Source organism: Phodopus roborovskii, unplaced genomic scaffold (genome assembly GCF_943737965.1).
Source record: "Phodopus roborovskii unplaced genomic scaffold, PHOROB, whole genome shotgun sequence".
NCBI lineage: Eukaryota > Metazoa > Chordata > Mammalia > Rodentia > Cricetidae > Phodopus > Phodopus roborovskii.
The window spans coordinates 7,598,764-7,611,446 of record NW_026126433.1 but is presented as its reverse complement, the minus strand read 5'-3'; the positions used below and the strand labels follow the sequence as shown (position 1 = coordinate 7,611,446).

Here is a 12,683-nt window from a genome sequence, read left to right as displayed (position 1 = left end):
AAAGGGGTGTCATGGACATTCCCTGTGGGCCCTGTGGGGAGATCCTGAGAGGTCATTAGACAGGCAGGGTACATTGGTCTCAAGGCACTCTAAGTAGCTCTTCAGCACTCTGTTTTTGTAGCCACTAGAACCAAAGACAATTCTTAATTCAGTAAATTACATTTGGCTGTTTTATCAAATTATTAATAATGAGTTAAGAATATATAGAAGAAAAAACTTTGATAACATCTTCTACTGACTTGTTTTTAGGAGGTAGACGCCACTTAGTGTTTATTTTTAGTGCATGAATGGACCTCAGGGATTCACACCTGCCAGGTAAACTTGGGGACACAAGGCTGTTTCACTCTATGCCAAGCCTCTCTCTCTCTCTCTCTCTCTCTCTCTCTCTCTCTCTCTCTCTCTCTTATTTGCTCAGTGTCTGTAAGTATAGATGAAAAATACCTTCTGTTTGGAGAAACTAGAGGGTATTTGGTTTGGGCAAAGCTTAGTCATGATAAAGCTATCATTCTGTTGGAAGAGTTTATTTCCAGGCCATATCTCTGTCTTCTGAAGATGCTTCTCTGCCTTTTAGTAAAATTAGACTCAGAATGTACATTAGGATTTGTCCAGAGGTTAAGAGCTTGACATCATTATTGCTTTCATGAACAGGGGTTTCCCACATTACTAGCTATAGATGCGGGGCTCAGACTGTTTTCTGGGCTGGTCAAGTGAACACATATGGTCTGTGGATACATGCTGTCAGTGCAGCACCAAGAATGACAGATGTATTCACATCAATGTTGACTCTGTTCAGACATGAACACGTCACTTAGCTTCCCTGCTTGCCACTTCCAAACATGCAAGACCCACTTGGCTCTTCCTGTTTCTGCATGGTACTTTAAATGAAGCTGTGGAGAAACAAGCATTTAAGCCAAGCATTGGGAGTTGGAGGAGGGAGCAATCAGCTGACAGCTTCAAAGAGAAAACACAGCAATAGTATGAACAAGCGGCTTCTCCATATAGATCCTGCAGGGAGTATATTTCTCTATTATTTCAATTATTAGAACTTCCTGAAAAGGTTGAAGGTCACTCATAATTCACACTTCTGTCATTTTTAGACATGCCAAGTGCAGTCTATTATGCATAAATAAAACTTCCAGTGTTTGACTAGGGAAAATAAATGGAAAGTCATAACAATGAGGCCTTGTTCATCTTTTAAAGAGTAAATGGTTTGTTTTCTTTCTTGTTTTCTCATGTACACTGAAGTTTATCTTCTAACTCAGTGGTACAAACACAGCACTTTAAAGTGATCCAAACCTGGCACAGTAACAGCAAATCTGTTCTGGAAGATTCTTAAAGCTCCTATTCTGTAGGATAATGAATAAAAATATTCTGCCTTTTTGTAAGGACAAATGGAAATATCATTATTTCCATGGCATATTTGGTTGGACAGAGGCCTTGACAAAATGGCATTAGTCTATGTGCCTTCTGAGGACTAATAGCCTTTCCAAGAGTGCTTTTGAGCATTCTTCCCTCGTTACTGTGGGCTTCTTGAAGTAAAGTAACCAATGTAAAGAAGCATTTGATGATACGTAATTAATTAAAGGTAATTCAATTTTTTTCTGTATATAAAATGTGTTAAATGTAACCTTTATTGCATACAATTAGGATTAATCTCATCACTAAGCATTAACTTCATGTTAGATACAATTAACACATAACATGAGATTGTTCATGTAAAGTTTCAAATCCCTCAAAAACATGAACTTTATGTCATTGAGATATTACATGTGAAATATATGTTTCAATAAAAAAATACTCGCATAGAACATTGAGTGAAAGTGGATCAATCAGGGTCTGAAAATTGGCTGCTCATGTCCACACCACTACTATGTTTTTAAATTCCTTGTTTTGCTTTGTTTTACCTGAGTGGACTTACTTTTTTGTATTCAAAATTTGTTTCAGAGTTTGGTTACAATGAATTAATTACAATAATTATATCTATAGTAAGTGATGCCTTTTTACTGGTGTATTATATTTATGCCTTAAGCTATAACTGTCACCAGTACCAAAAGTGAACAGTTTTAGGTTTCCTGGTATTTTTTTTTCAATTATGCAAACAATTAAGAATTCTTTTTGAAACTCAGAAATTTTGCTAGTGATCAGTTCTCACAAAAATTGGTGGTAAAAGACTACAAAGAAGTCTATTACTAAATCAATCATTATAGGTGTTATATCATTATGTTCATGGAGATAGAAATACAACTTCTTGGAAATGAAAAAAAAAAAAAACCAGTGTATCCAGATAGTATAAAAATTCAATTTTTAAGTCATGTTCATAACATCTGTTTCTGAATCTTCATAACAGCTATCAAACATAATTCTAGAAGAGATCACAGAATTTTAGACATGTAACAACTGGTTTGTGAAAATGGAATTTCCATGTACCTGTTTCTCACACTGTGAGGACCCATACTTCTGTTTTCTACTGTGCTGGGTTGACCTTTCATTCCAGCAGGGAACTCTATGGGAGAGAGCAACACAGGAATCTGACAACTCTTGAATTGGTTGAAACTTATTTCTGAGTTCTAGAGATTTCTATACTTGTATTGAATTCATCACAAAACCCAGGACATTTTAATCTTGGATTCGGTTAAGTTTTTCCACACAATGGGAAAGGAGGACTTTTATGGAATTTAGCAGACTACTAATCAACTCCCAATTTTCCACAGCAAACCCCCAGAAAGTAGTGTCTTTCCTTGTGGTGTAAACTCAGATGACACAGGGTTTACAGGTTTTCTGTGCAGTTTAATCTCTGAGGATTCCCTAGTCTTAAAGATGGTGTATCTGTAAGCATCCACATTGGTAAGCAGCTGCATAGATCACTCTTTCTGCTGCTGGCTTTTTATTTAACACAAGATGTCTTTATAACATGAAAGTAGAGACACAGCATTTCCTGAAAGTAGAGACACGGTATTTCCTGAAGGAGGAGGTTCATTCAGGGTTGTGTTCCATCATTTTCCCAATGCAATCAGGTAGAGCAAAAAAAAAAAAAAAAAAAAAAAAAAAAAAAAAAAAAAGGTCATTTTTCTTGCTAACATATTACCATTATTGTGATAAGGCATTTCTGGGCTCAAGTATTCAAATTATACTTCAGTGCTTTTAAAATTAGAGGAGGAGCATATAGTTTGACTTCAGGAATTCTGTGACTCTAAGGAAGGGCAGATGGCAAGTATCACAGGAATAGAAACACCTTGAGAGGAAAACTGGACCCGTGAGGGTGTGGTGGAGGATGGGACTTCAAGGCATATTCTTATTGCTGTATGGGGAAGCATGCCCAGAATTTGCCCTCGTTATGGCTGGCGTTTGCCAGTTCTTTTCAAACCCCAGTTTCACGAGCACCATAAAAATTCAGTTAAAATTGAAAAGAACACCCTGAAGTTAAAATCCAACTCTGCTTTGCCTTGCCTTTCATGGCCTGGAATGTCACCTTTTACCTCCAGTAAATAAAGCCAACGTCAACACTCTTCCATGTCTTTTATATTTTATGCACTTAATATTCTTCACATGACAATCTGGACACTTAAAGGGTAATTACACGAGTGATCTATGTCCTGGCAAAGAGAATTGTCTTCATAATATATAGTTGCAGTGTATCCATCATTTTCTTTTGTTCCTTGGACTGTTCGCATTGGATTGAGTAAATCTAAAATGGAATTAAAAGAGACATGATTAATAGGAGACTGCAAAGAAATCAAGATATCAAAATACTTTCTTAAAGTGGCCTGACATGTGTGTCCGAGAAGCATTCCCCTGCTGAGAGAATTGCTCTCTTTCACCGTCAAAACTCACTCTTTCCGAGAAGCTACTGAGAAGCCCTAATATTTAAATTTAACACAATTTAAACATTAACATTGCTGTTGCAATGGAAATTAATAAGTTAAACCCATAAGAGATGCCAGAGCAGATGTTGATTCAAACTGTTGATAGATGTCTATTGTTTTCTAAGGGGAAACAGAACTCAAGAAAGAAGTAGGGTACTAAATGGTGTTTAAACTGGAAGGTGTAAGAGAAAGGCACACGTGTGCCGTGGTATTGTTTTTAATCTGGTAACTTTTGAGTAGGGCTCTTCCAGCTTGTGAGTCTCCGGTGAGAGGAGACTGTGATGGGTAGACATTGGATGTAAGGTGAACATATTGTGTTCCCTTTTAAACAGAAGCTGCAGAAGGAGCTGTGTCTGTGATAGTCTACATTTCACTTTTGGAAAAACATAGGAATCTCAGTTTATATTAGAGTGTTGTTCAACACTACTTCCTGATTGACATTCTTTTCTTTAAAGGAACTTAAGCTGGTTTAACTACCAATGAATTAAACAAAACAAAACAAAACAAAAAAATCTTCATTTTGACAAGAAAGAGACTAAGCAGAAAGTATTCCTCATTGGGATATATTTTTTTCTTTTTTAAAATTTAGAACAATTTCATGCTCTGGTCTTTTCTATAGAAAAAAATAAAATAAACAACTGGAGTTTAGAGCCACCTGCTGGAAAAAAGAGGCACATACTTCTGTGTAAGGTCTTCAGCTTTTCAAAGGATAAACAAATAGGTAAATGTACCAAATGGATGACTATTTCCATTGATGCTATAAGACAATTCACTCTGATTTTTCTCAGCTTGAAATGAGCAATCGGTCTTGGGTGCCAGATGTAGGGTAAGTCTGAGGACAGTCTGCAATGAGCAAACAGTGTCTTCTAGGTTACTCTTCCTGTTTCTTGGTTGATTTCTGTTCCGTTCTTTCCCTATATTTTTGTTGTTTGTTTTCTTCTTAGTCTTACATGTGCCCTGTGTTCAGAATATATTGGGGGGGGTACAATCTTGTTTATTTGTGAATTAGTTAGCTACTAAAAGGACTGGTGTGCAGTGATAGAAAGGCAGAATGCAGGTTAGAATGAGAGAGAGGAAGGTGCAAGACAAGACATGGGGCCGATTCACACAGATGTCACAGAGGGCTATCGGTTTTTAGTGTTTATTAGTTACAGTGTAACTTTCCTTTTCACTAAAACCTCCACCTGGTTATAAAATTGTTTAATAACTAACCTTAGATAGAATAAGATGAACTACCAGGAGCATTTAAATGGCAAAAATAAACATGTATCTTGAAGATTTTTTGTGCTTAAATGCTTCTTTTATCAGTGACAATAGCCTGGTGCCTAGGCATGCAGGAGGCCATGACTGCTCTGTCACTGAGCTCCTGGGAAAGACAGGCAGCTCTTAGAAATTTCAGCTTGGGGTTCTTCACACAGCCACCATCTCCCAGTCCATTCCAAACCACTAGTAACCGATTTATTAAATCCTTCCTGTCCTTACCACTTAGCTAGACATCCAGGGCATAAGCACCCGAAATACCAGCCTGATTACACAGTGAGCATGAGTGGCAGGGCCTGTGTGTTGGAGTTGCAATCAGGAGCTGGAGCACAAGGGCGGGACCTAGGTTGTGGCTCACCTTTCCCATTGGTGGGAGTAGAAAGCAGTGTTTGAAAGGAAGGGACTCTCCTATGATTCTGTTCTTAGAGACCGTGGCAGTTCAGTTTGCTGTTTCCCACCAACCACTCTCTTCAGGACATCTCTTGGAGAAAGAAAGCTACTTAGGGGAGCTCAAGTTAGCTAGGACCCTGCTGGATAATCAGGGGTGGTTGAGCCTTAGAAGGTGTGGCCCACTAGGTGTTTTGAGGAATTCAGGCATGGGAAAATTCTTTGTTAAACATTACACAGAAAACTTGTATTAGGAAATTGGTTTGTATACTAGGATTGGGCATAAGTTTGTAACTGCTTGAGAGTTTTTTTTTTTCCTCAACAAGGAGATTTATTTTTCTTCTTAGTTTAGAAAACAGAAATCACCATTTCCTTTGATAAAAATAAAAGGGAATATGTTTATTAAAATATGAGAAAATGTGCAGCTGCCCTGGTGTATCCTGCCCTTTGTTAATGTTTGCTCCTGTCTGTCTTTCCTGCCACCTGTGCCCGATCTTTGAAGATATTCTACCGTGTAGTCGCAGACATAGCTCCTGGGGAAGAGCTCCTGCTGTTCATGAAGAGTGAAGACGATCCCCATGAGCCCATGGCGCCTGACATTCATGGTGAGTATGGTGCATAGCACCCAGGGCCAGCCACCTTATAGAGACAGCAACATGTCCAAGAGGGCCCTTCATACCTGAGATTTCTTCATTAGCTTCCTTGGCTTTACAGTGTCCTTGCTGACAAATGTGTCATTTCAGACTGGGTATTTTCTGGAGTTGGCATATGGCTATTGTGATAGAGAAACCAGTTAGCTGAGGTCTAACCTGAAGTGCATGGGAAAGAATTTTGAAGACCTGGTTAAAACCATCACCTTCAGTTTGGTCAATTCCCCCTATAAGAATCCTTCCACTCTTTAAAGAGTTTTTATTGTTTGTTCATCTCTCTCTCTCTGTCTTCCTCTCTCTGTTTCTCTCTCATCTATCTATCTATCTATCTATCTATCTATCTATCTATCTATCTATCTATCATGTGCATGAGTGTTCTGCCTGCATGTTTGTATGTGGGCAATATATGAGCAGTACCTACAGAAGCCAGAAGGGGGTGTCAGACCTTATAAACTTGAGTGATGGAAGATTGTGAGCCCTCATGTAGGTGCTGGAAATTGAACCCAGGTCCTTGGAAAGAGTATCAAGTGCTTTAAACTACTGATTCTCTCTCCACCCTTTCTTCCACTTTTTGAGAGTTATCACAAATAAGTTGCCAGGCTTGGAGCTTTCACAAAATGATCAGCTGTCTCTCCCACTTAGATTTTTATTACTGAGAAAGTGCTTCCATAGGAGCAAAATTTTAATCAGCATGAATGTATGAGAGGAAAAAGGAAGAGATCCTGGACTAAAAAGTATAGATGAGGAAAGTTATGGCCAACACAATTATTCTGTGCAAGAAGCCTGTCCTATATCAAAACATGGAGGTTCTAGATAAATGACAGCTAGTAGTGATGTGTGTTCAGGACAGATCCAGGACAAACTGCCATGTGTCATTGAGCTGAGACAATGTGTTCTCTTTTTCCTTCCAATTCCCATCTCCTAATATAATGTGACTTGGTTCAACAAAGTATGTTGAACCCAAAATACTTTAGAGTATTTTTCAATTGAAAGTATCAGAGTCAGGTTTCAGTGACACAGAGAGAGGACCGTAACTTTGAGCCTCTGTGATGGAGCTGCCATCATGGCTAGTTGTTCGTGCAAGTATTGTCCCCCATAGTTGAGATCCATCTCTCTCTTTGTAAAGCATCCTGGTGGTTTAGGGGTATCTTTGGTGTGTACATTTTCCTCTTGGAAAGTCTGACGTGAAATTGCATTTAGAAATCTAGACTTCCCGGTCAGCCTGGTGGAGTTTGATCCTGAATGTAGAGTCTGGCCTTGCTTAGACAGTACCTGGTGCTTAATGATCAAAAACATGTAGTGTGGGGCTCTTTGGGTAGAATGTTTCATTTGTACATGACTGTTGAGTCCTAGATGTTTTCAAGCAGTGTGTGTGTGTTTTAAGTAGAAATGATTAATTGGCTATTTTCCAAATGCCCATTATTTCTTAAGACTGCCACTCATTAAAGCAACCATGGTGTAAAGTATTTATGGAATTAAAAAGATAGTATTCCTTGCAAGCCTGAAGACCTGGGTTTGATCTTCAGAAGCCATGTAGAAACATCTAAGAGCAGTGACAATGTAGTCTCAGTGCTTAGGAGGCAGAAACAGATAAGGCTTTGGGAACTGGCTGGTCTGCCTAGCCAACTTGGTGAGTTCCAGGCCAGTGAGAGACACTGTTTCCAAATAAAAGTACATGATATCCAAGGAATGCCACCTGAGGTTGTCCACCCACTTACATGTATACATGCATCTGCATCCACACTTTTACACGTGCACGTATGAACACACATATACACATACATACATATTTCTGCACAAAACATCCTTCCTTCCATGTGCCTTATACTGCTGGAGTACTTCACTGCAGCCTGTTCTGCAAGCTGTGTGTCAGCACCTTCCTTCTTAGTGCACACTCCTGGCTTTTACCTATTCTAAGCTCTTTGTGAACCATTTTCTCCAGCCTAGTTGAGTTAGGCAGTTGGTTCCCTCGGGTTTCTGAATGTTCATTTGTCATAGTATTGCACTCATGCATATCCCTCTGAGTTTCTTGCGTATTCATTCCCTAGAAAAACGTCTTGCAATTTGGTAGGTGATTACAATGTTTTCCCCCAAACATTTAGTCAATCAGTAACTGAAGAATAACGTCTTCCTTGGTTATAGGTCTACAAAACAGCATGTGTGTCATGGCATTACTATGGGTGCTTTTCAGCTTCATGAGATATATACAATGCCTCTGGGATCATAGCTGTGACCTCTACTGAGTGTGGATTTTTGGGTGGGCTCTTAGCTACTGAGTAGAAAGAACAGGAACAGTGTCCTTTGTCCCTGACAAAGCACCATGTTTGAAGCACCATGTTTGTATTTTCCACTACTGTCTATTTCTGTATCTGTTGACTCAAAGTATAAATTCATGTTTGCTATTTTACAAAGCCATGCCAATTATTGCTGGCCTCACCGTACAATACCTTAGCCTTGAAGGGTGTTAGAAACAACCTGTGCTCTGTTCTAGGTAATGACAGTTTGCTGACAATGATGGGTATAATTGTGGCTCAGACAGGGCTCTGTGTACACTTGTGTCTTTCAAACAGCATGCCATTGGGGTAGGGAAAAGTGGAAGTGAGTTCAAATTCTCTCACAGGTACTTATCTTTTGGTTCCGTAACTAACTACTCAGTTTTCCTCAAGCTTTAGTGCAGTTACCTGAAGCTTTGGGTTAAAGCCAGACCTGTATTTTCTCAGAGTTATGTTTTAAGAAATATGAAAAAAAAAACTCTTGTGCTGGCTTGAGAGGATAGATTATGGTTAATAAGTAGTGATTATTATTTCTCTTCTATTATCCCTAGAATCTGCAAAGGTATTTAGGCGTTAATTTTTATTTGAACAGATCACATTGTAGCCACAGTAAATGCACTATTTTTCCAAATTCCTATTGGGTTCTTTACATATATTATTTTTAATTTCAACATTAACCTTGGCTTAAGAGAAATGACTGTCAAAACTTTCAGGGTTGGGAAATGGGCCAGGAGGACTTGAACATAGACCCTCAACATCTTGTGAAAGCCGAGCATGGCTGTGTACATCAGTAACCCTACCAGAGGTAGAGGCAGAATCAGGAGTATCCCTGGACCTTGGAGGCCAGCCAGTTCATCAAAGTGGTGAGCTCCAGGTCTAGTGAGAGCTTCTGTTTCAAAAAACACAGTGAGGAGCAATAGAGACAGACACACAACAGCAAGTTCTTCCCTCCACATGTGCACAGTGTATGGGTGAGTCCATTCACATACAGATAGCCCCCCCATTCTCTCTGTCCCTCCTTCCCTTCCCCATCTTACACACACACACACACACACACACACACACACACACACACACACACACACACACACCAAAAGCAAACTGTGGATTATGTTTTTGTGTAACTCATTAAGACGGCTGGTTTATGATGGCAATTGATTCTGGACCCTACAGTGCTAACTAATAACACTCCGACTGTCTCCACAGAAGAAGGGCAGCACCGCTGCGAGGACTGTGATCAACTCTTCGAATCCAAAGCTGAACTAGCAGATCACCAGAAGTTTCCATGCAGCACACCTCACTCGGCATTCTCCATGGTGGAAGAGGACTTGCAACAAAACCTTGAGAGTGAGAGTGACCTGCGAGAGATCCATGGCAACCAGGACTGTAAGGAATGTGACCGAGTCTTCCCCGATCTGCAAAGGTTAGCAAAGGCCTCTTGAACATGGGTGTTTGCTCTGCAGCAAAATGTTTGGCTGGAGTTTGACAAGTTTGCTCTGGGGAAGATTGGAGCTTCAAAAACCTGGCCAGATGTGCTGGTGACATGTTCAGGGATCATCATTTCCTTAAAACTTCTTGTTCACAAAGATAGCTACAGTGAAATTGGGTCTTTTGTTTTTTGTAAAATAAATATTCCTTCCATCCCCTTCCCCTTTTATTCCCCCTCCCCATTTTCTTCCTAAACCTAGGGATCTAACCAGAGTCTTGACTGCATTAGACAAGTGCTCTACAACTGAGCTACATCTCTAGCCTATAGACGTTATAATCTAAGTTGGGTTATTGTGAACTGAAGGGCTAACTTTAAGGGAAATGTTGACTTTTAAAAGATACTTTTTGATAGAGCAGTGTACGTTGAGGATTTAATTCCAATTCATCATCAAATTGTACATCTACAAAAGAACTAGCATAGGGTTTTTAAAGTAAAGGGTAGCACTGTAGGAATCTAAATGAAGCAATGTTTTAATATTTATCTTTAAGAAAGTGAATATCAGGTCTCAGCAGCATATTTGTGTTGCATAGCCCTTTGCATTCAATTTAAGAGTGATTTTTATTTGACTGAAGGAAACAGCATCCTACTTCACCCTTTCTTTTCCTGGCTGTTCTTACTTGTTGCTCTCCATATTTCTTTTTCCCTCCTCTTACTGCCCTGCACTCTCTTCTCCTGGTTCAGGCTGTGTTAGGAAAGCATTTCATGCAAATGTCATTGTCATTCCTTAGGTGTGAATGACTAACAGACACTGAAGTTGAACCACTTCCTCAAAGATACTGAATCAAACAGATGCGACTCTAGCTTTGAGATGTTCAGTCCAAGTTAGTTCATTACTAAAATCAAAACAACACAAAAGGGAAATGAGAGAGATTCCCTTTAAATCCACTCTATAAATAGAAATCTTCAGAGAATTAGTAAGTTATCTACATATGGCTAGTAACATATACATTTTTAATTAAAAGTCATTCAATATTTTAAATATAACCATGCCCCAGTATTATAAAAAGACAAACAAACAAACAAAAACAAAGCAAAACATTAGATGCCAGTGAGAAGAGAAATATTCACACAAAGAGATGGTATCTCTATTTCCAGAAATGAAGTATTTCACTTTAACTTTTTAGTAAAAGAATAATAGACAGCATTAGTGTGTGTGTGTGTGTGTGAGTGTGTGTGTGTGTGTGTGTGTGTGTGTGTGTGTTTAAAAAAAGGCATTCTCACATCCTTTGGGAAGTGGATAGCAAGCATTCTTAGGAGGGACCTTCTGGATCTACTCAGTCAAGAGCCCAAGGTATCTCCACTTCATGTTGAAGACAGCTGTCAGTCAGTCATTGGGTGGACTACAGTACAGAACCTTCCAAACTTACCTCCTGGAATTCCAGCCAGATGCAAAGAGCATATTATCAAGCAGTTGGGTACCATTTCACCAAATGTTATGGGTGATCATGGATTATGTACTATACCCCTGCCCCAAAATTTCCTTTTCTGGATATTTACCTCTTCATTAAATGCTGCTATTATCGCTAATCTTGTCAACAGAAGAGATTGCCTTCTTTAACGTGACACGTTCTTCTTTATGCATCTCTCATCTAAAAAATTTACAGTTCAGTTTGAATTTGTGTGTGTGTGTGTGTGTCTGTGTGTGTGTGTGTGTGTGTGTGTGTGTGGGCATGTGTGTGTGCATGTATGTGTATACAACTTTCAGGAGTTGGTTCTCTTCTAGGATAGGACTTAAGTTGTTAGTTCTCACACCTTTACCCACTGATTTTTGTCCCTAAAAATCTTTAAAATTAATTCAGAGCTGTGTGTGTGTGTGTGTGTGTGTGTGTGTGTGTGTGTGTGTAGAGAATATGGGATGCTGATCAAGCTCCACAAACTATTATTAAATTGTCTGAAAAGTATAGAATTCCAATCAATGTTGTGCTAGAGTGCTTCTTTGCTTATGAAGCAATGCACTTTTGATTTTTGAGAACTTGTTTCCCTTCCTTCTTTTGGGTATACACATGAGGCCTATGAGGGTATGGGGAGTATGTGTGCATGTGCACATGTATGCGTAGCTATATGAACACACATGAATATTCAGGAGGAGGACAGATCATAACTTTGGCTATCATTCTCCGGAGGCTGTCCACATTTTTTTTTCTTTTTTATTCTGAGACAGGGTTTCTTTTACGCCTGTGGCTTACTGAGTAGGCAAGGCCAGATAGTGCCAATGAACTCACTCCAGGGATCTTCTTGCTTCTACCTACTCCTTTTGGTTTCAAGTGAGTGCCACCATGTCAGCCTTCTTTTTATGTGAGTGACAGAAACTGCATTTTGTTCCCCATGCTTCCATTTTACTGACTGAATTATCCATGCTCCCCCCCTTTTTTTTACAGAGTAGTTTACAGTGATAACACCATGGAATAATATGGATCTTATGGCACATGAGAGGAGGAAAGAAGGAAATGGTCATTTGCTTTGTCAACTCTTACTGAGTGCTATGTGCCCACAACATTCTCTTAGAAGTAGACTACACCCTTGTAGTTAGAAAGACTAAGACTCAGAACACATGTCAATCCTCTTACCTGGGACACAGGACTAAGAATTCCACATACACATATTGGGATGTGTATCAGAAGTGGCTTGCCCTCTTTGGCTTCCGAGGATAGAAAATCTCAGTCACTGCAGCAGTTTCTAAGGATGCCCCTGACACAGACCATGTTCATTGCAGTTACTGCTATCTGTCCTACCTCATGCATTAGCTTTTCAATGGCTTTAA

The 12,683-nt window shown here is 39.4% G+C and overlaps 1 protein-coding gene across 7 annotated transcripts in view; it reads left to right on the top strand.

The window, feature by feature from the left end:
- The window catches only part of Mecom (MDS1 and EVI1 complex locus), a 540,594-nt gene that overhangs the window by 490,412 nt on the left and 37,499 nt on the right, over positions 1–12,683 (top strand). For all 7 annotated transcript variants that reach the window (XM_051185854.1, XM_051185852.1, XM_051185853.1 and 4 more), the window contains 2 exons: positions 6,013–6,115; positions 9,640–9,856. In XM_051185854.1, the coding sequence (XP_051041811.1) occupies positions 6,013–6,115; positions 9,640–9,856 (320 nt within the window). The remainder of the gene's footprint in view (positions 1–6,012; positions 6,116–9,639; positions 9,857–12,683) is intronic.